The sequence below is a fragment of the Tachysurus fulvidraco genome, chromosome 6, assembly GCF_022655615.1.
Source record: "Tachysurus fulvidraco isolate hzauxx_2018 chromosome 6, HZAU_PFXX_2.0, whole genome shotgun sequence".
Lineage (NCBI taxonomy): Eukaryota > Metazoa > Chordata > Actinopteri > Siluriformes > Bagridae > Tachysurus > Tachysurus fulvidraco.
In genome coordinates this window covers 5,041,360-5,066,743 of record NC_062523.1, presented here as the reverse complement: position 1 = coordinate 5,066,743, position 25,384 = coordinate 5,041,360, and the positions used below count along the sequence as shown (strand labels likewise).

Below are 25,384 nucleotides of genomic sequence, written 5' to 3'. Positions count from 1 at the left end.
GGGGAGGTAAGGGGAGGATAGGGAGAGAAAATGCGACCGCCTTCGTTGAGATGCAAAGAATTGAGAAGTCCTAGTTTAATTAGTTTAACGAACTTCCTCATCACTCATCACACAGCAGCACGTAAAATAGCACTTGATCCAGCAAAGACTGTTATTCTACAATGGATTAAACAACTTCATGAAGCCCTGAGACCCAAAATCAAGTCTGAGTGGGATACGATCTATCAAATCACACTCCAGTCAACCCTATAGCTTGTCCACTATTCATCATAAATTGTCTTTGCGGTACAAGTCATTACCAGTGTAACAGATTTAGCCACATTATCAACACCACAAGACCAAAATGTCATGTGACTGCAAGCCACCAAGAGTGAGGTTTGCCATTTGCCATTACATTTATTTCCCTCATTAGTCACGTATAAAATCTGATGGACACTTGTGTTTGTGTTGTTTCATTAAACATGACCGCAGGCTTTAAACACTGAGATTCGAGAGCTAGCGTTGTCATGTAGTGGACAGGAAGCGGTTACGCCCTGAGCGTCAGCAGGCAGGCAGGCAGGCGTGAGAACTTTCTCAGGTTAGATACCATCATGCTGAGAAACTAGTTATTAATTACACCACTACTGCTTCATTTAAAACAATAACACACTTAACCTTGCACTTAGCATCTTTCTGTAGCTTCTGTGTTCTTCACACACAATACAACAGCAGTGTTCATTATACACAGAGAGTCTTTCAGTGAGATCAATTAACACTTCAATTAACACTTCACACAGAGAAAAAGATCATCTTTGTTCACTAATGTTATATATAAAGAATATTCAACCTTCAACATTCTGCTCTCTCTCTCTCTCTCTCTCTCTCTCTCTCTCTCTCTCTCATTTTTTAAAGCTGCTGAGAAATTTTGAAGCTGTCAACTGAGCTGCAAATTAAAGCACATGACGAAATCAGACTTTTGGCATCATTCATATTTCCCATAGCTAGAAATCTAGAAGAAATCATTAACAACAACAACAGTAATAATAATAATAATAATAATAATAATAATAATAATAATTATTATTATTATTATTATTATTATTATTATTATTATTATTAAGTCATTATAATTACATTTAGGAAAATGTATAAACTTCATTGGAAAAGGGTATTTAATAAATTCATTACAAACAAATAAATAGTGTTTTTTTTTATTGTGGTATCCTAGTGGTTATGGCATTGAACTACTGATCAAAAGGTCATGAGTTCAAATCCCAGGTCCACCAAGAGCAAGGGATACCACCCCTGAGCAAGGCCCTTAACCTTCAGTTGTACAAATTGTATATTTAAAAAAAAATATATATATCTAAAATATTCTTGAAAAACATTAAATGTTTGTCTAGTAAAGAGACAAATTTGTTTTTGTTTACTTTTATTTCGACAGTTTTTCTTTATTTATCTCCTATGTTTTCAGTCAAGCAGTTACTGTGAGATTATTTATATGTGTATTTAATTATTTATTTGTTTGTTTCTCAGTTTGTACAGTATGTTTGTTTGTTTTCCATGAATAAACGTTTAGCATTAACCCAATGACTTTCACTCATTTGTTTGTTTGTTTATGTGATTAAACACTAATTAGTAAAACACACTAATTGGACTTTCAGCATTTGGTGATTTCATGAACCATCCCAGACCCCAGCAGCATGTTCAGTCTTTTTTTAGCTCCTTACACTTGGTGTATTGTGATCACGTGACAGATTGGAGTGTGGTGTGTAGGTAAATAAACTTGTTTGTGTGAGTGGGGTTGATCTTTTGGGTGATGAGTTCCTTCACATGGTTTTGGATGGTGGAGCGGCAGATCCTCTCTGAGATGCAGAAGCTCCATCTGGCATAAATTACAGCATGTGCGTTCTTCTCCACGTCCCATTTCTGCGGCTGTCATGCTTCACTTCATGCCTGAGTAAAGGCTGAATCTCTCTCTCTCTCTCTCTCTCTCTCTCTCACACACACACACACACACTCAGCCCTCCATCTCACGCTCAGTCATGTGTAATGAAGACCACTGTGTGTATTTTTACTGCCAGGAAAAACGATGAGTCCCGCCTCGGAAGTGATACGTAAAGTCCTCAAGCATCTCAAAGAGCTTGAGGAATCAAGACAGTTTATGAGGGATCTTTTTTTTTCCCCTCTTCACTCATTTTTGCTTTCTGTCTTAATCCATTTACACTTTATATATCGATAGATTTTTATTTCAATCAGCAAGATTGAAAGTTAAAGCTTAGTTTGGTCTGTTCCTGCTTGATAACTTCAGCACCAGGAAGGATTTGAACCATGAAAAACCACTCTGTAGATTTGGCCTATGCCAAAGACTCCTGGTGCACCCTGCATGAAGCCAATGACACCAGCTGGATGTCATCATCACCAGGATAACAACCTTTTGTAATGTCATCACCTCACCCGCTGATACCCTTCAATTCCATTCAGAAAAACCATTAGTGCTCAGAAAGATCACTCTGAAACTGAAGTGTCTTCTCTACACCGTCATGGTCCTTCCTCACATCAGGGTCAGGAACATTACTGATGATAAAAGGACAAATCGGTTCATCTCCACACTCCACTGCTGCTATCTCTATCTCAGAGAGTGTGAGCACCACAATTCACCACTCAGCAGTCATTGCCTGTGGGAAGAAAGAAGGAACGAATGCAGAGTTGTATGAGGTGAACCTCACTGCGGCAAAAACCATTACCTTTGTCCATTACAAGGGCCTTGATGTCCCACATGCTTGTAGCAGACAGAAGCTGTGCAAACAAGTGCTGACTCCAGCTGTGCTCAACCATCCAGCAGACTCCTGACATGGAGAATGTGAGAGGGCGTCAAACAAGCCACAGGATCAGCACTAGGAAGACAAAGAGCAAAGAAGGAGAAGTCATAAAAGATAGATCAGTGGGTGGAAGACTACCTTGGGCTGCTCTCCAATGTTACACTGACTCAGAAGGATCCCTAAATCATTTTGCTTGTTTGTCTGTCATGGAGGACATGGATGGAGAACCAACTGACCAATGGTAAAGCACCAGAAAATGGCACCACTTAGAGGTAATTAAGGTGGGCAAACCAGCTCTGTGTCTGCTAGAGAGAAGGCTTTGTTCCCCAGGATATGAGGGATGATCATCTTCTTGAATTAAATATTTACTCAAGTCATCCAATCCATCAGACAACTCCAGTAGAAGTGATGTAAATAGAGGAAAACCCTGCATCTGGTCTTTGTTGGCCTCATCAAGGACTCATCAAAGAGCTTCAGATGGATTGTTAAGGATCTTATGAAGGGATTTCAGGACAAGGTGAGATTTGTTGGAGAACCTTCAGATGCCGTTTGTATTGTCAGTGAGTCTATCTGTGCACTGAAACTGCTTGGGGTCATTTTCTCAAAGCTGGTTCTTCACTAGCAGCTCACATGCAGGATGCCTTCAAGCATGTGATGGACAGATTCTCCAAGGCTTGCAAGAAAAAATTCCCTTTGAATGGTAAAGCGAGAAACCTGGAGAAGAACCAGACTCAAGGGGCAAACCCATCCTCATATGGGTGACACTGGAGAGTGTGATTAGAAATATACAGTCCAACAAATGTATTGATAAAGAGGTTGTTGTTCTCAATGACCACATGGAGTTGGCAGAGTCTATACTAGCAGAGTCCAAATGGAGCTTTTAAATCTCTACATGCCTCAGGATCCTCACCGAGTCGGTCTCATCTCAGCAGAGGACCAAAATATTCATCGCACGGAAGACAATCTGAGCTGGTACAATTTCTCTACGATGTCACGGGATGGGTAGAAAGAGAGAATTACAGTAGCAAGCACCAGATGATAATGTGCATTTCGTCAGATGTATTATAGCACAATATTATGGGATGTATTATGTGTACGCCTGACTAAAGAGATGAGTTTTTAATCTACATTTCAACTTGGAAAGTGTGTCTGAGCCCCAAACACTTTCAGGAAGACTATTCCAAAGTTTGGGAGCTAAATAAGAAAATGCTCTACCGCCTTTAGTAGATATTCTGGGAACTACCAGAAGTCCTGAGTTTTGTGATCTCAGAGAGCGTGAAGGATTGTAACGTGTTAGAAGACTAGTTAGATACATGGGAGCTAAACCATTAAGAGCCTTGTACATAAGTAGCAGCAGTTTGTAATCAATTCTAAAATTAACATGTAGCCAGTGTAGAGATGATAAAATTAGGGTTAAATGGTCATGTTTTCTCGTCCTAGTGAGAACTCTGGCAGCTGCATTTTGTACTAACTGTAGAATATTTATTAGAGATGCAGGACAACCACCTAGTAATGCATTACAATAGTCCAGTCTAGAGGTCATGAACGCATGAACTAACTTCTCAGCATCAGATACAGACAGGATGTTGCTCAGCTTGGCAATATTTCTAAGGTGGAAGAAGGCTGTGTTTGTAATATGGTCGATATGATTTTTAAAACAAGTTACTGTCCAATAAACACCCAGGTCTTTCACTGTCAAGCTACTAGTAACAGTACATCCCTCTAAATGGAAGTTGAATTGTGGGAGCTCCTGTGTACTGGTTTTTTAGTACAGTACTGTGTACTAAGTAATATTTCTGTCTTATCAGAGTTTAACAACAGAAAATTAAAGGTCAACCAATTTTTTTAATCTCTTTAATGCACTCAGTTAATTCAGACAATTTAGCTATTTCTGGCTTTGATGAGATATACAGTGGTGTGAAAAAGTGTTGGCCCCCTTCCTGATTTTCTTTTGCACGTTTGTCACACTTTAATGTTTCAGATCATCAAATAAATTTAGATATTAGTTAAAGATAGCACAAGTAATGTTACATGCAGTTTTTAAATAAAGGTTTTTATTATTAAGGGAAAACAAATCCAAACCTACAGTACATGGCCCAGTGTGAAAAAGTGTCTTGCCCCCTAAACCTAATAACTGGTTGGGTCGCCCTTAGCAGCAAAAACTGCAATCAAGCGTTTGCGAGAACTTGCAATGAGTCGGTTACAGCTGAGGCTGTGGAGGAATTTTTGTCCACTCATCTTTACAGAATTGTTGTAATTCAGCCACAATGGAGGGTTTTCAAGCATGAACCGCCTTTTTAAGGTCATGCCACAGCATCTCAGTAGGATTCAGGTCAGGACTTTGATTAGTCCACTATAAAGTCTTCATTTTGTTTTTCTTCAGCCATTCAGAGGTCTTATTTAAGTGATTTCTTGATTGCGAACAGGTGTGGCAGTAATCAGGCCTGGGTGTGGCTAGAGAAATTAAACTCAGGTGTGATAAACCACAGTTCAGTCAGGACCACTTTGTCATATGAGAATGTATTAGATGATATGCATACAGTTAATGTTGGCGGTATGGTTCTGTTCTGGGCAAGAATCCACGTGCCCGTCCGTCTGCATGTGTGGACAGAGCGGGGAGAGCAGCAACTACAAAATAGAATAGACCCCCCGTATAACAAAACCATTAATCATGCATAGTATTAGTTATGCTCACTTATGTGTTTTTGGAAAATAATAAATGAATAAATAGATAAATAAATAATTAGAGAGAGAGAGAGAAAGAGAAAAACATGTGGAGATTTATGATGTTGTAATGAGTCTGTCTGTGTTTTCCTTTGTTTCTGTCTGCTGCCTTGCCCTGTTAATTGTTTGCTCCGCCCACTCATTTGTTACCATGGACACTAATTGCACTCCATCTCTTCCCCAGGTGTTTTGTCTTTGTCGCTGATTGTCTTCGCTTTGTGATTGGTTCCTGTTTACTACAATTACTCTGTTTGTTCACTTCCCTGGTGTTAGTCGTTGTTGGTATGTGGTGTGTCCATGTCCCGTGTCCATGTCCCGTGTCCATGTCCCGTGTCCATGTCCCGTGTCCATGTCCCGTGTCCATGTCCCGTGTCCATGTCCCGTGTCCATGTCCCGTGTCCATGTCCCGTGTCCATGTCCCGTGTCCATGTTCCGTGTTCCGTGTTGCCTGCCTGTTCATTTGTGTTTTGTTTATTAAAACTTTAAACTGCATTTGGATCCTCACTCGCCTTTGTCTCATCGTGACAGATGTAAACTGGTACAACGAACACGGGTTTTAGCATGGTGGAGTCAGGATTGGAGGAGGGAGTTTAAATCGTGGCAGCAGCGAAGTGCTAGAAAGCGGCTCAATGAATAGAAATTTAAAAGGTTGGGTAATATGGATGTCGTACAGGATTGTTGCGCGTTGTGGACAGCTGATTAACAGCTGATGCACGCTTGACGATGTGGCCTGCCAGAACTAACACGATGCTTGATTTATGTTTTAACAGGGCAGGCAAACCCATTTTTCACACAGAGCCATGTGGGTTTAGATTTAAAAACTGCATGTTGTGTTTACTTGTGTTATCTTTGACTAATATTTTAATTTGTTTGATCTGTAACATTGAAAAAGTGTGACAAACGTGAACAAAACACCACTGTATAACTGGGCATTGTCAGCATAACAGTGGAAACTAATCCCATGCCTCCTAATGATGTTCTCTAAGAGAAGCATGTTGAGGAAAGCAGAGGTCCTATAACTCATCCTTGAGGGACCCCAGAATGAACTGGCAGTTAAATAGAGGATTCACCATTTAAATCTACAAAATGGTATCGATCAGACAGGTAGGATCTAAACCGACTTAAAGTCTGTCCCCGAATACCCGTGTAATTTTGTATGGGATCTAAGAGAATGTTGTGATCTATAGTGTCGAATGCAGCACTACGGTCAAGTAGAACTAATAGGGACATACAGTCTTTGTCCAAAGCTAAGAACAAGTCATTTGTAACTTTCACAAGTGCAGTTTCTGTGCTATGATGGGGCCTGAAACCTGACTGAAACTCTTCAAAGTTTCAATTGTTCTCCTGTAAGAAGGAGCTCAGTTGAACAGACACAACCTTCTCTAGTATTCTAGACATAAACAGATGTGAAATAGGTCTGTAATCTGATAGTTCATTAGGATCTAGATTAGGTTTCTTAATGAGCGACCAAATAACTGCCAACTCGAAAGATTTAGGGACGTAACCTAAAGATAATGAGGAGTTAATGATATTAAGAAGAGGCTCACCAGCTTTTTGTAACACTTCTTTCTGTAATTTAGTTGGAATGGGGTCTAGTAAGCAAGTTGTTGGTTTAGCTGTAGTAATAAGCTTATCTAACTCTTCCTGTCCTGTACTTGTAAAGCACCGTAGTGTAGTGTGAGTGTACAGCTTTAGGTTAGACTGAGTCACAAGCTGCTCTCACATGGTGAACTATTTTGTTCCCGATGCTTTCAATTTTAGCCGTGAAGAATCTCATAAAGTTCTCACTACTGAACTGTGATGGAATGGTGAGTTCAGATCTTTGTTTTTTTTTGTTAATCTAACCACTGTGCTAAATTGTTCTGGTTATTTTGCATGACTCTTCTCAGATGCTCAGAGCCCTAGCAGTTTTTAAAGCCTGTCTATAGTTGGACATACTGTCCTTATACGCAATTCTGAAAACCTCAAATTTAGTTTTTTTCCACTTTCACTTGAAGTTAAAGGTTTCTCTCTTGAGGGTTTGAGTAAGACTTTTATACCACGGTGCAGGTGTTTTGTCTCTAACCTCCTTTAATCGGGTGGGGGAAACAGTGTCTAAGGGGGTTTTTACACCTGGTCACTTCCTGCGTTTTCTGTGATCCGATATCTATCCGATAATAAAAAGACCAGCTCTAAATGCCCTCCGTAACGTTTTTGAGACGGATATAAATCCGATCGCTCAAACCCCTTCAGGAGATGGTCTGGGACGCGTTTCAGATGAAACTGGACAGGTGTAAATGAATGTGGTTGTTCAAGCCACATACGTCAGTGCTATACTCCTCCCAAACAGAAGTACGTCACTCGCAGGTGATCTTTCACCCAGGCGTCTCGTTGGGTCTTAAAATGCACTGCTGCTGCCAGCGAAAATGCAGCAAACAGTAATTGCTGTTTTTTGTAGCAATCTCATACTCCAAAGCGTGTTCCATTTCAATTACCCCAGAAATGAGGTAAAATATATTAGCATTTTGGGCGGGAGTAGAAAGATCGGATCGATGTCCGATTCGCCGAGACGCATTTATGTGGCCTAATGTAAAGGGAACAGTTTTAACAAATCAGATAGCTATCGGATCAGAGAAAACACATGAAGTGACCAGGTGTAAAATGTGCTAGTGAAGATGCTGTTAGTTATTACATTTAGATCGTTTGTGTGTAAGGGTACAGTAAGAAGTAAGACAGATCAGGCAAGTTGTTTGTGTAAATTCATTCAGCTACAAGAACATCAGTGAGATCAAACTCTGATGTTGTGATGTTGAGGAGACTCCAGTTCCAGTTCATCCCAAAGCTGTTCAGTAGGGTTGAGTAAGGGCTCTGTGCAGGACACTCGAGTTCTTCCCCCTGCTCCAACCTTAAACCTCTTAAGGATCTCCGCCTATATGACTTGCCCAACAAAAAGTGGTACAGCTCCCACATACTTTGACACACCTGGTCTCATTTGAAAAAAGAGATTCCCTAGTTTCAGAAACTAGTTTCAGATTGATTCTAGGCTTTACTGGTACAAAGCTACAGGGGTTAGAATGCAGGTTTTCATGTCCGCCTGGGTTGTTTACCTGATAAACTGATTAATCTTATTTTTCTGGAACATGTTAGGGACAAAATAACAACTGAGAGTCATAGCCACATGTCTTGGCTTTCACCAAAAAAAATTCAAGTCAAAAGACCCAAAAATGGATTTTATATGAATGTTTTTCTACTGCCCTGGTCGTCGGGTGCAGCGTTTTTGTGTACTTGTTTATATATAACTTTGAAATAAAAGGCTGCAGGCTCAGTCTGACAAGCCATAAATAAGCCTAGACTCTCTCTCTATCACTCTGGTGTGAAAACAGGCCTGTAACCTGACACCCTGAGCTGTGAGAGGGACAAAAGGTCACAGATTACGCAAGAATTCTTCTGCGCATCCAGTTCACGCAGACACAGGCAAAGAACGTAATGCATGTCGCATACCGTTGGAATCGTCTGCTTATTGGCTAAACAGCTGTATAGGTCCCAGCCCATTTCATTGCTATTGGAAGGAGTAATTGTCAGTCAAAGGCGGGTTCCCAAAAATGAGGTCATGCCACCATTGGCTTCCCAGCCGTCTATCTCTGCCATACAAGAACCGATTGGCTCAAATGAGGGCTTATTTGATTCGTTAGGACCTGGGCTATAAATATGACATAGGCTTTGAATATCCCAATTAGGAGTTAGAGCGGCAAAACGAGATGATGGCGCACTTCTGTTTCCAGTTTTCAGAACACTAACGGAATATCCTTGGACCTGTGTGGATTTTTGTGGATCATTTGTGTTGGAATATATTACCCCAGTGAAGAAAGAGACGCGTCTAAAGGTAAGGGAAAAACCGGTCTAGCGCCACCTAGGTCAGTTTTGTCCGAATTTTTTTTCTAATAGTATGAAGGCTGTGAATCATATTGTGCTTTGTGTGTGGGCTTAAAAAATTATTGAGAGTATAAACTTTACAAGGTAAATAGGTTTTTTCGTGTTTTTAGAGGATTTGATGCTTTAAAGTTGAATTGAAGCTTGTTTCTGGGTCATCCCCTAGTGGTGACTTTGTCTTCCCTGCCGTGCACGGCACGGCGACCCGTAAGGGACATTGTCTTCCTGGTACAGGGTTTAGGAATCCTAGTTATTGTGAAGGGAAGCAGTACAGCTACAGCAAACAGAGACCTTCAAAAAGCCCATATGGGCGTGATTCTCAGGTCAGGGGTGCACATACTTAGTCATATGGTGTAATTTAAAATATACTATTTTTGTACGGAAATATTTTTGAGAATATTTTGAAGGGTTGAAACCTAAAAAAAACAACTTTCTTATCTGTGTATACTGATGCCTGAGACAGTGTGTATCAGGTGTGTATCAGGTGTGTATCAGGTGTGTATCAGGTGTGTATCAGGTGTGTAATAGTGTTAACGTGTCTTACAGGGTTATTAGCTGCTCTATTCAGCTACACTATGCTAAACTGGCTCTATCAGGTCAATGCACTGTTTAACTCTGAAAGACAAAGAGGAACGATCGGGTCAGTAATCATGATCTCTGCTGGAGAAAAATGATTGTGTGTGTGTGTGTGTGTGTGTGTGTGTGGTATCTCCTGGTCAGACAGACGGACAAACAGAGGAACAGATCATCGCCGTGTTCTTTGTGAATGCAGTCAGACTTTTTGTCTCTGTTTCTATCGTCCCTGTCTGATGTGAGACACAGTGAGGAGAACAATGTTCATTTCTCAGTAAAAGTCCAGAAGAGATTAGATTTAAAAATCCATACTGACAGACAGAGAGATCGTGTAACACATTTAGGAGCTGCGAAGTTAAAACCTTCACTCTCTCTCTGTCAAGTTGGTCAGTGGATTGGCTTCGATCAATTCAGTTAAAAACTCTGATCCACATCGAAAGTCCAGAAATAAAGTTAATGTTGATGTCTGTAAATGTTACGTCAAAATCGTGAGAGAAAATGTGACGACATAAGCAATAACTAGATGTCAATCCTGAGTCTTTCTCCAGAATTTCATGGATTTTCTATATTAATTAATTAATTAATTAATTAATTAGTTTGTTTATTTATTTATTTATTTCTGTGATTTATTTCTGTGGCCAAAAATGTTTGGTTTTATATATATATTTTTTTATTATTCTTTTCTTTTTTTCTTTTTTTTAAATTTGCCACTTTTTTTGTAGAAAACTACTTGACACGTGAATGAAAGAGGGATTAAACTGAATTGAATAACTTTGTTCAGATGTTTGTTTGAGACATTACTTTGTGGTTAACAAACTCTTTTAACTGCGTTGTCTGACGTATTAAACCAAACCGCTAAAAGTATAAAACTGCTAAACATTTATTTCTTACATCAGCGTCAACTCTCTGCTAGATAATGGAGTTTTTCCGCACTATCACGGCTTCATGATTTCTCTGAGTTTCGGCTCCTCGGCTTTGACTTCAGTCTGCGCTCTAAACACAGATGAAGCTCTTTACGAGCTCTGAGTGAAGCTGGGGTTTTATGCCCCACTTTAGTAGCTCTCTCTGGCACTGATACGCCATAAAATGGTGCAATAAGCAACAGGTCTTTATGGCAGCAGCTCTAACAAGGGCCAAGAGGTGAACGGATCCAATCTAAACCTGGAAGCTGTGTCTCACAACAGCCACACGGTAAAACAACGAGTAGAGAGGAAAAGCACAGGACGCGCTCCAAACACTGGGAGAGCCAACTGAGGTCAGGGGGTCCAGTGAGTTTGATTGAGGTCAAATGAGGACGATTGAGGTGAAGTAAGGACGAGTAAGGATGAATGAGGTGAAGTGAGGACGCGTGAGGATGAGTGTGGATAACCGAGGATGAGTGTGGATAACCGAGGACGCGTGAAGATGAGTGTGGATAACCGAGGATGAGTGTGGATAACCGAGGACGCGTGAAGATGAGTGTGGATAACCGAGGACGCGTGAAGATGAGTGTGGATAACCGAGGACGCGTGAAGATGAGTGAGGACAAGTAAGGACCAGTGAGAATGAGAGTGAGGATGAGATTAGTTCACTAACTATTTCATGGTGCAGAAGCTCCAACATCCATCCATCCATCCATCCAGGATGAGTTCCCACCTCACCATCAGGCACTGGATCCACTGTGACTGAGACTGAATAAATGAACAGAGCTTCTGAAGGTCTGTAGCTATAACATCTGTCCATAAGGAGTGGAACACAGTGCTATTGTCTGTATCTGTGTGTGTTTACAGCTGAACATATTCATGATTGTTTTATTATATTGATCTAAAGCAGAAGTGGGTGTGGTCTGGAGCTTGTAAACAGCTCCGAACAAAAGTTTCACATAATATCTTATAAAATTCTTTCCTAATTGTGACTCAGTAATCAACTTATTTACAACAGCAATAATAATAATAATAATAATAATAATAATAATCGTTTGTGTGTAAGGTTTGGCACTCTATCCAGGGTGTATTCTGCCTTGATGCCCGATGATGCCTGAGATAGGCACAGGCTCCCCGTGACCCGAGAATAAAGTGGTAGAAAATGAGTGAGTGAGTGAGATATAATAATAATAATAAGAATAATAACAACAATAATAATAATAATAATAACAATAATAACAATAATAATAATAATAATAATAATAATAATAATAATAATAATAAAGGGTAAATAATGATAAATAGTGATCAATAATCAGAACATTACAATTACAGTGAGCAAAGCTGGAGAAGTGTTTATACAGTGTGTGTGTGTGTGTGTGTGTGTGTGTGTGTGTGTGTGTGTGTGTGTGTGTGTGTATACCACTGCTTGTGTACCTGACACCAAGGCAAGGTGAGATGATAACCTAAATGAAAACATGTTCATGCTGTTTCAGTATATTTCTGGCACATATCACCTATATGAGGATTATTTTTCTGCTCAGCTTCGTGTCTTGGAAACGTGTTTAAGAAGAGTTTCAGACGTCTCCTTTGATCTCCGCTTCCTCTCAAGGTTTCATCCTCATGGACCGAGGGATTTTTTTTTCCACGCCACTGTCACCTCCGGATTGTTCGTTAAGTTGTTTAGGGATTGAATTCTACATGAGGATTTCAGTAAAGCTGCTCGGATCTTTGTTGAAAGCAGATCAGATTCAGATCGGATTTCTCTGTAAGGGTTTGAAGTGAAAGAGTTAAAGCGCTTCGTCTCTCTCAAGCCCGTTTAGATCAGAGTCTGTTAGAGCTTTGTGGACGTCTCTCAGGCACTCAGCCTCTGGTTTTTCTTTCAGGCTGATGGAAAAAAAACCCAGCACAGAGCGAACACCAGACCCGACGTCCAATTAGCCTTCAGCTCTGTGGATTTTCATGTCAAGAGCCTTTTTACTCTACAGAGGAGACACAGTTTACTCCCAGGGTGGCATTTGAGCTCGGCTGAGTGTGTTGAGATGGATGCGCTCTCTCTCTCTCCCTTTCTCTCTCTCTCTTTCCCTCTCTCTGTATTTCTCTCTCTCTCCCTTTCTCTGTCTCTCTCTTTCCCTCTACCCTTCTCTCTTTCCTTCTCCCTCTGTCTGTCTGTCTGTCTCTCTATCTCTCTGTATCTCTCCCTCTCACTTTCCCTCTCTCTCTCACACCCCCCCCCCCCCCCCCCGTGCTGCACTGTTGTAGTCTGATGTGCAGTGTGTCATGATTCACTGTAAACTGTAAATGAATAAATGCAGATTAGTGCCTGAATAATTCACTGAACATATTCAATCCTTTGAGTGCGCAGGTCAAAACAGAGGATTAACGACGTAAGTGGATTTTTCCTGGCTCAGGCGCCCTTTATTAAAGATTCAGACCCATCCTACTGTAAGTGTAGGTTCACGCTGCGTCTCTACTCGCCTGGTTATTCATACAACTGAAGTATAAACTAATAAAGTCATTAACTAAAACATTCCTGAACTTAAAACTTTTAAAAGAAAGTTCAAAAGTTTCATCTTCCGTGTTTTCTGAGGAGCTTGAATTTCTCAGTAAATAAATCTAAAGTGATGACGGATGTAAAGGTGTTCTGCCGAGATCAGTGAAAGGAATGATACAGGTGTGCCTGTGTGTGTGTGTGTGTGCCTGTGTGTGTGCCTGTGCCTGTGTGTGTGCCTGTGTGTGTGCCTGTGTGTGTGCCTGTGTGTGTGCCTGTGTGTGCCTGTGTGTGCCTGTGTGTGCGTGCGTGTGCGTGCGCCTGTGCGAGTCTGTGTGAGTAGTGTGTGTGTATGTGTGAGTCTGTGTGAGTACAGTGTGTGTGAGTACAGTGTGTGTGTGTGTATGTGTGAGTCTGTGTGAGTACAGTGTGTGTGTGAGTACAGTGTGTGTGTGTGTATGTGTGAGTCTGTGTGAGTACAGTGTCTGTGTGAGTACAGTGTGTGTGTGTGTGCGCGTGCGTGTGCTGATGAACAGCTGCTCTGGCATCTCTGTGTGGTCGAGCTGATCGTGTTGATGTCGTTACAGAAAGGTGGATTTAATGATGTCATTCACAGCAGGATGATTTAACCCACATGTTCACCATGATAAATAATCCTTATGTGCTAAAGCTTCCATTCATCTTCATCTTCCTCCTGACTCAGTTATTTTAATAAATCTTATTTTAACTGTAGATTATAACTTTATAAACTTTTAGCTTTTTAAAACTATACTTTATTATTTCAGCTTTATGAATCTTTGCTTGTTTACTTTAGCCGTTAAAGCTGTATTTGATTTGATTTATTTGTCACGAAAAAAAAATAAATAAAGGGGGGGGGGGGCTGAGAAGCCTTTATTATCACCACATATACATTACAGTGGAATTCTTTTCTTCACATACCCCGACTGAGGAGGTTGGGTTCAGAGTGCAGGGGCAGCTATGATACAGCGCCCCTGGAGCAGGGAGGGTTAAGGGCCTTGCTCAAGGGCCCAGCAGTGGCAGCTTGGCTGTGCTGGGCCTTGAACCCCGATCCTCCGATCAACAACCCTTAACCATATTATAACCAGACATTTGATTATTTAACATTTTTGAATCAGTAGACTTCTGAATCTGTCCGTTGACATGTTTCCTGTTGTGTATAGACCCGTGTGATTCTATTAGTTTATCCTCAGGAAGCTGCACAGGAAGATGAACCTGTTGTTTAGCCTGTAGAGTCAGTGATATTAGCAACGTTTATCTGATTACTCAGTCCTCTGAGGTGCAGTTGACATTACAGATGTTTATTTCAACCCAAATCCCGAGGTAGTTTAGTCCCAGGTCTTGTTTTTGTCCCTGATTGAACAGAAAGCAGTAAATACGTACAGCTCTGACATTCAGCATCTTAATATCACACACTTGTGGCTTGAGTGACAGATGACCGTAATTAAGCCTTGATGGCTGAACGTACAAGTCAACTACCATCCACTCAAACAAAAACTGCACTTTAATACCCGCCGAGCGCCGCGCTCTGATTACAGCCGTTCTCTGCAGCCTCCCTAATGCCTTTACCTTTACCTTTTCATTTACTTGATAAGCAGCGTGACCTTTGCAGACAGACAGGATGACGATGAGCGCCGTTCACCTTCATTGCTCTGTCGATGAGCCGGGAATGCTCCGTGATTCAGCACAAATGTTTTTAGGAGAAACGGTTGAACTTTCGCAGGCTGTCAATCAAAATAAGAGGGTGGAGTAATGAACAAGAGTTAGAAATGCATCCAATGAACAATCAGACCTCGGTACAGATCAACACCTAGAAAGGCTTCTGGATGATGTTTATTATTGATAAAGGCACAGCACAGAAGGTCCCTGATTCACCGCATTTAGGGTAAAGAGGGTACGGGGTAAAAGGGAGGACGGTGTGTACGGTACCGTTAAGTATTAGCCGAACTCTTCCTGTCATGGTGTAATAAATGTTTGCATTGTAAATTTGTTTGTGAAGTAATGAAAAAGAAGTAACCGATTAATTCTTTCTTTTTCCCCCTAGACTCTCAAGGTCTTATTTTATCATCATGATGAATGATACTAATTTTGTAGGGGGTTATAAAGTGTGTGTGTGTGTGTGTGTTGAATAGTAACAGTAATAGTTGTCTGTTTGTGTCTGTGCAGGTCAGTGGGGTCGTTGTAAAGGAGAGGAATGTGGCTCGAGCGGTGTTCAGTCCCGCAGTGTGTGGTGTGTTCACTCAGACGGCTGGCACACACACCACTCCAACTGCCAGCACTCTGTCAGGCCGGACACTCAGAGGCCCTGCTTCAAAGTGTGTGAGTGGCACCAGGACCTTTTCGAATGGGACGTGTCTGAGTGGAGTTCCTGCTCTCTCTCTCTGAACTCTAATGACGTGAGGACGCGACCTCTGGCATCCGAGTGCATCACGGCCCAGCACGGTATTCAGAGACGTTCTGTACGCTGCATCCGTGTGCTCAATGGCACGTCTGTGTCTGATCGGATCTGTGAGTTCTTCTCCCCTAGGCTGCCTCTGGAACAGGCTTGTCTGATCCCATGTCCTCTGGACTGTGTGGTGTCTGAATTCTCTTCATGGTCACGCTGTAGCGGGATGTGCGGGGTCGGATTGAAGCACCGGACGCGCCACGTTCTCGCAGCTCCCGCGTACGGTGGAGCTGGATGCCCCAATCTGAGCGAAACACAGCCGTGTGAACACCCACTGCCATGTCCGATAGGTGAGGATAGGAATCTGTACAGCCTGAAGGTAGGAGCATGGAGTGACTGTAGACTTCCACAGCAGAAAGATGTGCTGATGAATGGGAGGACGACTCTGGATTTTGGAGTTAAGGACAGGAATATGGTGAAGAGACATGTTCAAGGTGCCCAATACCAACACGCACACTATGCGCATCAACACCACCGATATCACGATCATCAAGATCAATTTCAACAAGTTTCCCAAGACCAAACCCAACAAATCTATCAACTAGACCAACAGCAACATTACCAAACACCAACCGATCACCAACAGCACCTGCAAGACCAAAACCACCTTCAACTTCAAGAGAAAAACTATCCACGGAATCCACATCAACTACTTCAGTCAAATCAAAGCCAGCAAGATAAGGAACTTTATCCAGACCAAACCCAACAAATCAGGCAAAAGACCCAACACCACCTTCATCAAGACCACGACCATGTTCATCAAGACCAACTCACCAACAACCACCAACTTCATCAAAACCAGACTTACCGAAACCACGACTTTTCACAAAATCACCTTCACCAACACCATCATCAACCCCAGCAGCAGCACTACGAGGCCTCTAGGTGGTGGGATGTAGAGATCGGCTACCAGACACGGCAGATTCGCTGCATGGCCAGTGATGGAAAGAACTCTGTGCTGAGGTAAGCCTTCTGCTAAAGCATTAATCCTCATTCAGCCAGTTTCACACGAACAAAATGAGCGCGGGATGAAGCAGGGATCGTCTTTACAGAAGTTAATCCAGATTATTGAGTAAGGAAGTGTGAGGGTTCTGACTGAAAAGATGTGTAAGAGAGCCGGATTTATGGAGCGGACCTGGATAATCACATTTACACCTGTGTACCAGTCAAGGTGATATGAGAGAGAGAGAGAGAGAGAGAGAGAGAGAGAGAGAGACGCAGAGACAGAGAGACAGACAGACAGACAGACAGACAGACAGACAGAGGGAGAAGGAAAGAGAGAGGGGGAGAGGGAAAGAGAGAGACAGAGAAAGGGAAAGAGAGAGACAGAGAAAGGGAGAGAGAGGGGGGGAAAGAGAGAGATACAGAGAGAGAGAGACAGACAAACAGACAGACAGAGGGAGAAGTAAAGAGAGAGACAGAGAAAGGGAGAGTCAGGGGAGGAAAGAGAGAGAGATACAGAGAGAGAGAGACAGACAGACAAACAGACAGACAGAGGGAGAAGTAAAGAGAGAGGGGGAGAGGGAAAGAGAGAGAGATACAGAGAGAGGGAAAGAGAGATAGAGAGAGAGCATGTATTTCCTCTCTTCTTTTAAATATTGTTTGATGTGGTAGCTCAGTGGTTAAGGTGTTTGACTACTGATTGGAAGGTCATTGGTTCGAATCCCAGGTCCACCACGTTGCCACTGCAGGGCCCCTGAGCAAGGCCCTTAACCCTCAATTGCTCAGGTGTATAAACTGAAATAAGACAATGTAGGTCACTCTGGATACGAGTGTCTGCTAAATCCTGTAAATTAAACATAAACTAAATTTTAAAGAAGCAAACAATAAAACTGACCCAGAGTTTGAAGCCGCAGTTAAACGTATGTTCGATTTGTATATTATTGAACGTGTGCACTTGACTTTTGGACTCTCAGCACACAGTTTTACACACCGTGTTTCTGACGTGATATAATGTGTGAGAAAACATTAACGGTGTGAATTCTGATGAAAATCGTCGCTATAAACATCACTGATTAGCTTCGTTAGCCTCAATGACGGCAATGTGAAGGGGCCTTGTGTACGTTTCGTTTTTAGCTCTTTACCTCCGTACACGTGACGTTTATTTGCCGTGCTTGCTTTGTTACGAGTCTGAAAGTCAAGCCGCCGTCACAGCCTCTTTTTTCCACTTCGGTTTTTCTATAGCTTTTGCTCAAATTAGGCATAATGATGTCTCCAGGCAAAGCAGACACAGAGTCTTACTTTACAAATGGTTCCTCTAAGAACTATTGACTCACTCATGTACCGGTCTTTTATGCCTTTCTCTCCATTTCCTGTCGTGAGCTGTGAATCACTCATATACTTATCACAGGCACACATACCATCCATTACGTTGTTAGCTAACAATCTGGTATCTACTGTGTGTGTGTGTGTGTGTGTGTGTGTGTGTGTGTATGTGTCTGTTTGATTTGGAAATAAAGCCAGATTTGTCTCCGACACTGACACTGAAAGGGAAAGAGAAGAAAGGAACAGCCTGAGTGTATGGGATCATAATGGGTCTGTTGATTCCAGCGCTGACTTTATAGCTTATTTAAAAAGATGATGAGAAGCATATGGGCATTGTTCTGTTTGTTTTGGAGCCTCGATCAAACATCTGAGTCTTTTATTGAAGAATCTAATATTTATCAGTGGGTATGAAATCCTTCTGATGGAAACCGAAAGCTACCCAGGCAGCCTGCTGGTTTTATGCTTTCCCACGTGCTACCACTCTCTCTGTGGCTTATTGAGTGATATCGATAACTGCAGCTCAGTGGTAAAGACCTCAGAACAACCGATTGGAAAGTTCAGAGTTCAAATCCCAGGGACACAAGGCTGCCACTGCCGAGCTTCAAATCAAATCAACAAAGCTTTTTCACACGTTTGGATCGCTGGCGTCTTCAGAGTATCGTCAAACTGGGTCTTACTGCATCTTTTTACACGTACTGTTCCTCGTACACACCACGGTTTGGTACACCGTACAGATCGGCCGTCACTCGCCGTCACGGTTAAAGATATGAAGGATATATAAGGAAGTGCAAAGTTAGAATTACTGAGGAAACTGACCTCGAGGTTCACATGTAACACTGATAAAAATACAAGAGACAGAACACTCTGTTCGAACTCCTGTCTGCCAGCTGCTTATTTTTATAATCACTAACAAGGTGTAAAGTCTGTAAGTGGAATCTAGGCTTTTAAACGAAAAGATTTGAAGTGATATAAGCGGTAGAAGATGGATGGATGGATGGATCACTTGAATTCAACACTTGACAATGTATCCATTTTAAATCCATTTTTTTTACCCCAGGTTACTCATCCCTCTAATTTCTGGGAAGCAGCTGTTAGTTATCTGATATCTCTGATCAGATATGTCTGGCACCTAAGAGTCTCGTGGTTAAAACATACAAGATTCAATTTTTATTTTTATTTTTTTTTACTAATTATCAGCCCCTGGATGGATTGAGACCTTGTTGTTGTGAAGGGGCTTGAAGATTTTGGTGAACCTCAGGGAAGGATAAAAAATGATCCAGTAAAGACAGAGTGTACTGTAGCTTGTGTGACAGTTCGGTACCTGGAATGCCTAAGTAACTTGGTCATCGTTAGCCCAAAGTGGGTATGTGGATCCAGCTTGTTGGGTTACGGCTTGGAGGGGAAGGTGTGAGGGTCAGGTGCAGTGCCAGGCATGTCTAAAACTGGGCTAGGAAGCACTTGAAATGAAACCTGACAAAGGAAATGAGCCTCTGGTAGTGACTCTGGTGCCAAACACTATGATTAGAGGTGGTCTGTGTTCAACCTGAACAGTTCCCACAGGAGTTAGGCCTGTTTGATTTGGGGATTCACATTAACCACAGGTATGGGGCTTCATTGTTGGATGTTTTCTCAGTTGACAAGAAGGTTGCATCCAGGAGAGCTTAAGGGTTTAAAATCTATTTATCTGTCTCTGTCTGTCTGTCTGTCCGTCTGTCCATCCATCCATCCATCTATCTTTAGTACCACCATCATCTTACACAATGAACCTATAGCCGATTTAAGTGGAAAGCATTTAAATGTGCAACAACAAGCATATGGTCATATTAGACCACAAAGCACTACAACGGGGTTCGATATAAAAGTTAGTACAGAAACAAAGAGGTTTTAAATAAATCGTGTATATTTTGTGCTTGTTAAAGCAATTAGCGAAGAGTGAGAACTTTAGAATACAGTCAGGGGAAGTTCTATCTACCGTCTGGTTACCAGTACAGAGAAGAGTCGAGTGACATCAGCGTAGCAGTCGTATAGAAACCCATGTGATAATGTGATGTGTATAATCTCACCGTGAGAGCAGCTACATGGGACAAATAGAAAACTTTTCTGACTGACTTTTCATGTGCTCTATTTTCCTTCCCAACTTCTAACAACATACCAATGTGGAGGCTGCCCTACATCTCATCTCATCTTGTCCCATCGTGTCAATGCCTTTCTTGTGTCTTCTGGGTCCGGTCGAGACATTCTCGTGGCTCAAACGGAAAATAGTTGTAATTTTTGTAATCCATTGTTTTACCCTTTAGGTAAGCATGAGTGATAAATGAAATATGGACAGCTAGAGGAAGCAAGTAAAGAAGCAAAGCGAACCAGAAAAGATTGAACGTGGGCCGTGCAGTTGAATTCTGGATGAGCTTCAGGGTCAGATGGTGCACAGGGGAAGACCTGCCAGGATGGAGGCTTTACACCTGTGTGAAAAAGAATAGTACGCTGCTCCTAATGTGCTAACGAAGAATTCGGGATGAGAGAGTCAGGGTAGCAACACGAGCAGAGAATGAGATCAGGATATTATGTGTTGTCAGAGAGGTTTCCGGTATGAGGATGACTTGGCCGTGCATCTCCGAGGATGTACAGAACATCTGTTGTGACAGGATTTAGCTTCAGCTGCCATCTATGACGAGATGTCCGTCAGATCTGCAGATATCCTAGAAGAAACCCGGGTGTCTGTGAGAGGACGAGTTGAGTGTCATCAGCATACTGTTGCACTGCTATGGAATCGCGTGACGATGTGATACGATATGATATGATATGATATGATACTCCGGTCGTCTTTACCTCTCAAGGACGTGTCAGAACATGGTATATTTGCTGCACAAACACTTCTAAGTGTTAAGATGTGTTTGAATCAGTGTGGTCCTCTGTGCTGTGCCCAGTGTTCCCGGGATAGGCTCTGAATCCACCCTAATCCTGACAAGGATAAAGTGCTTACCGAAGATGAATGATCGCTAGCTGGTATCATTCCCAGTCTGTAGTGCAGCACAGATAGCATAAGCATGGCTACAAGTAAATTTAGGACACTCCAAAATGACATGACTAAATGATACACCCGTAATATACTGTAGAAAGACTTGCTCATAACTCGCACCTCAGCCAAGGCCTGAAACTGTCACCTACACAACCGTGGCAACTAATTAGCAAGAGACAAACAGAATAATGTTAATACAACACTGAGCCAATGAAGCTAACCAAGCAAAATCCATAAAGCTTGCTTAATCAAGCAGAGAATAAATAAATCAGGACAGAAAACTCCACACACACTCAGAACGGTGAATCTGTGCCAAAGAAAAAGGCAGAAGAGTTTTTGTTATAGTGGTACAGTAGGTTGTGTGCGTTCGTGTGTTTTGCTTTTAAAACAGTTTGGTACTGTGAGTCGACGTATCGCACAATTAAAGTGTCAGGTTTAAGCTACAGTGGAATATCATTTACACTGAATAATAAACATATTTCATGTCTACACTTACACACTAGTGTGAGCTTAATGACAGGTTGTGTACTGAATAAAGAGTTTACACCTGAGTTCAGCCTGCAGCAGTCTAATGCAGTATATTATAATTACTAAAAACAATTACCACACACACACACGCACGCACACACATGCGCACAGACACACACATGCACACACGCACAGACACACACATGCACACGCACAGACACACACACACATGCACAGACACACACACACATGCACAGACACACATGCACAGACACACACATGCACAGACTCGCGCACACACACATGCACAGACACACACATGCACAGACTCGCGCACACACACATGCACAGACACACACATGCACAGACTCGCACACACACATGCACAGACACACACATGCACAGACTCGCACACACACACACAAGCACACACACATGCACAGACACACGCACACAGACACACACACATGCACAGACACACACATACAAGCACACAGACACACACACACACACACACACATACAAGCACACACATGCACAGACATACACACACAAAGATAAAACACACACACACACACGGAGAAGCACAAACTCTCACACACGCACAGACACACGCAAAAGAAAAAACACGCACACTCACACGCACACAAACACATGCATAGACACACACGCACAAAAGAAAAAACACACGCACACTCACACACGCCCACACACACATACAAGCACACACATGCACAGACACACACACGAAGATAAAACACACAAACACACGCACACTCACACACGCACACAAACACATGCACAGACACACACACACACACACAAAAGATAAAACACACACATGCACAGACACACACACACACACACACAAAAGATAAAACACACTCACACACATGCAGAAACAAACTCTCTCTTTCGTTCTGATCAAATTTGAACTGGCTTGTGTTTTTTTTTTTTTACTTCAAATCTTTTTAAATTAAATATTTCATTTACTCATTAATTCATTTTTTCAATCAAGCTGGAACTCTGGAACTCTGCTCAGAAACCTTGAGAGGAATTTTGTATAATCGAGTTAAAACACACACACACAGCTAATGTTTCTACCGCTAATAGATGCAAGTGTTTTCTTATTACCTCCACCTCACACTCATCTCATCTCATCTTACTTTCCACTTCATCCTCATTTACGTTCTCTTAATAAACCCAAATGTGTTTCTTCAATTCCGTACAAGTTCGATTTTCTGATCAGCGTCACGTAACCCGCGGTGCAATACAGCAGGTTCATGGTGTGATGTGTTATTTAAAACTCCAGGAGTAATGGTGATGCGACGAAGAGTATCAAACTATACATTCTATAGGAAATGAAATAGAAATCATTTTTGTTTCACTTGAAATGTTCTGAGCCACTCGGATAAACATCCAAATTAGAACTGATACGAGGAAAATCTACAACACAAATGATCTCAGATTCCCTTCACTGTAACACAGAATCTTATCTTTTAACTCTTTCTCCCAGAGTCTAAATAGTGTAATGTCATTCCTCCTGTTTGTCTCGCGTCCATGTCCATGACCGAACGTCTTCCTCATGTCTCACTCCACAGTGGTGTTAATATGAAGCTCATGTGAAAGTAGACACTCATCACTATTTCTGTTTTTCTCTACATTACCTAGGGTTAGGGGTTAAGGGTTAGGGTTTAGGGTTAGGGGTTAAGGTTTAGGGTTAGGGGTTAGGGTTAGGGGTTAGGGTTTAGGGGTTTATGGTTAGGGGTTAGGGTTTAGGGTTTTATGGTTAGGGGTTAAGGCTTAGGGTTTAGGGTTAGTGGTTAGGGTTTAGGGGTTAAGGGTTAGGGTTTAGGGTTTAGGGGTTAAGGGTTAGGGTTTAGGGGTTAAGGCTTAGGGTTTAGGGGTTAAGGGTTAGGGTTTAGGGGTTAAGGCTTAGAGTTTAGGGTTTAGGGTTAAGGCTTAGGATTTAGGTTTAGGGTTTAGGGTTAAGGCTTAGGATTTAGGTTTAGGGTTTAGGGTTAAGGCTTAGGGTTTAGGTTTAGGATTAGGGTTTAGGGTTAGGGGTTAAAGCTTAGGGTTAGGGGTTAGGGTTTAGGGTTAGGGGTTAAGGTTTAGGGTTAGGGTTTAGGGTTAGGGGTTAAGGCTTAGGGTTTAGGGTTAGTGATTAAGGTTTAGGGTTTAGGGGTTAAGGTTTAGGGTTAGGGGTTAAGGGTTAGGGTTTAGGGTTAGGGTTTAGGGGTTAGGGTTAGGGTTTAGGGTTAGGGGTTAAGGCTTAGGGTTTAGGCTTAGGGTTTAGGGGTTAAGGTTTTATGGTTAGGGTTTAGGGTTAGGGGTTAAGGCTTAGGGTTAGGTTTTATGGTTAGGGTTTGGGGTTAGGGTTTAGGCTTAGGGTTAGGGCTAAGGGTTAGGGTTAATGATATATATATTTCTGGATTCATAGAAAAGATCCATAAAAACAAAAAACACAGAAATGTTTGTAACTTCAGAGTAAATGTTGATATCAAACCCACGTGTGTTTGTTCATCTAAAAAGCAGCTCAGATTTATCTTCAGCACTAAAATTCAGTGTAAGATCATCAACAGAGGGACAAACACACGTCTAAAACCCACTAAAAGAACAATAAAACCTGATTTATTTTAGATCAGACTCACAGACACAACATACATTTGTACATTTTGTACACTTATGGCATTTGAGCGACTTACATTTATCTCATTTATACAACTGAGCTCTCATTAGCAGCTCACGTGTACGAGCTCGTGTTGTCGGTGCACACGGTTAAACTGTGGGATTGTTTATAAAGGATTTATTAGCGAGCCGTGATAAATATTCATCCTGATTCCTTTTGACGCCGCGGCGCTTTCTGCAGTCTTACAGCTGTGTCTTTGTGCTCTCTCTACAATCTCTGTATCTTATCTGTCACTCACTCATTCACTCCTTCTTCTGATCTCTATTCATCCAAATGTCAGACAGCAGAGACATCCTGTCATCCTGTTGTTTTCTTCCTCTGAGTTCTGTCACGCTCTTTTCTCTCCTTTATTTTCTTCATGCTCTTCACGTACGACCGATTCTCACCGCGTGTGAACTTTAGTTATCAGCGTTTGGTATCGTCACGGCGACACGTCCCGAGTCTCTGTGCGTGTGTTTAACAACCTCTCTGTTCAGAAGAACACAGGACGGTACTTCAGTAATAATTCTACAGTAGAATGAAGTACAGGGATAAAAAAAACATCGCAGGTCGTGTTCAGAGTCAACCGTCTCTCTATTCGTGTCAGGAAACTTCCTCGTGTTCAGCGTCAGGATACGGACCTGTGGGTTTTCTGAACCGATGTGTGAAGATTGTGTCGCGTATTTTTTTGTAAGTGTCGAACGCATCAGCAGTAAAAATCATGGATAGAAAATACAGACAAAAAGAAATGTGTTGCTGTGAGACGTGAGTAACGTAAAACAAAAGACAACAAATAAACAAAAATCGAAATAAAAAACGAAAAAAATAAATAAAATAAAAACTACTACAACACGAAAGAACATTTTTGGCTGCATTTACAAGCCTTTTGTTTTTATTTGTTTGTTTGTTTGTATATTTATTTATTTGTGTATTTATGTATTTAGGCTTCTAGGCAGAAAATAATGTTAAATGTGGAGAAATGTGTTTTATTTTAAGAAACAAAAACAGAATCTGAACCATTCAAATGCTGCAGTTTACATTTTTTTAAAAACGTTTTATTGTGTTTATTTTATTTATTTTTAATTTTTTTTATTTTAATG

At 41.7% G+C, this 25,384-nt stretch overlaps 1 protein-coding gene across 3 annotated transcripts in view; it reads left to right on the top strand.

Moving 5' to 3' along the window:
- thsd7ba (thrombospondin, type I, domain containing 7Ba) overlaps positions 1–25,384 on the top strand; it is a 277,509-nt gene that overhangs the window by 96,209 nt on the left and 155,916 nt on the right. For all 3 annotated transcript variants that reach the window (XM_047815387.1, XM_047815386.1, XM_047815385.1), the window contains exon 4: positions 15,585–16,827. In XM_047815387.1, the coding sequence (XP_047671343.1) occupies positions 15,585–16,827 (1,243 nt within the window). The remainder of the gene's footprint in view (positions 1–15,584; positions 16,828–25,384) is intronic.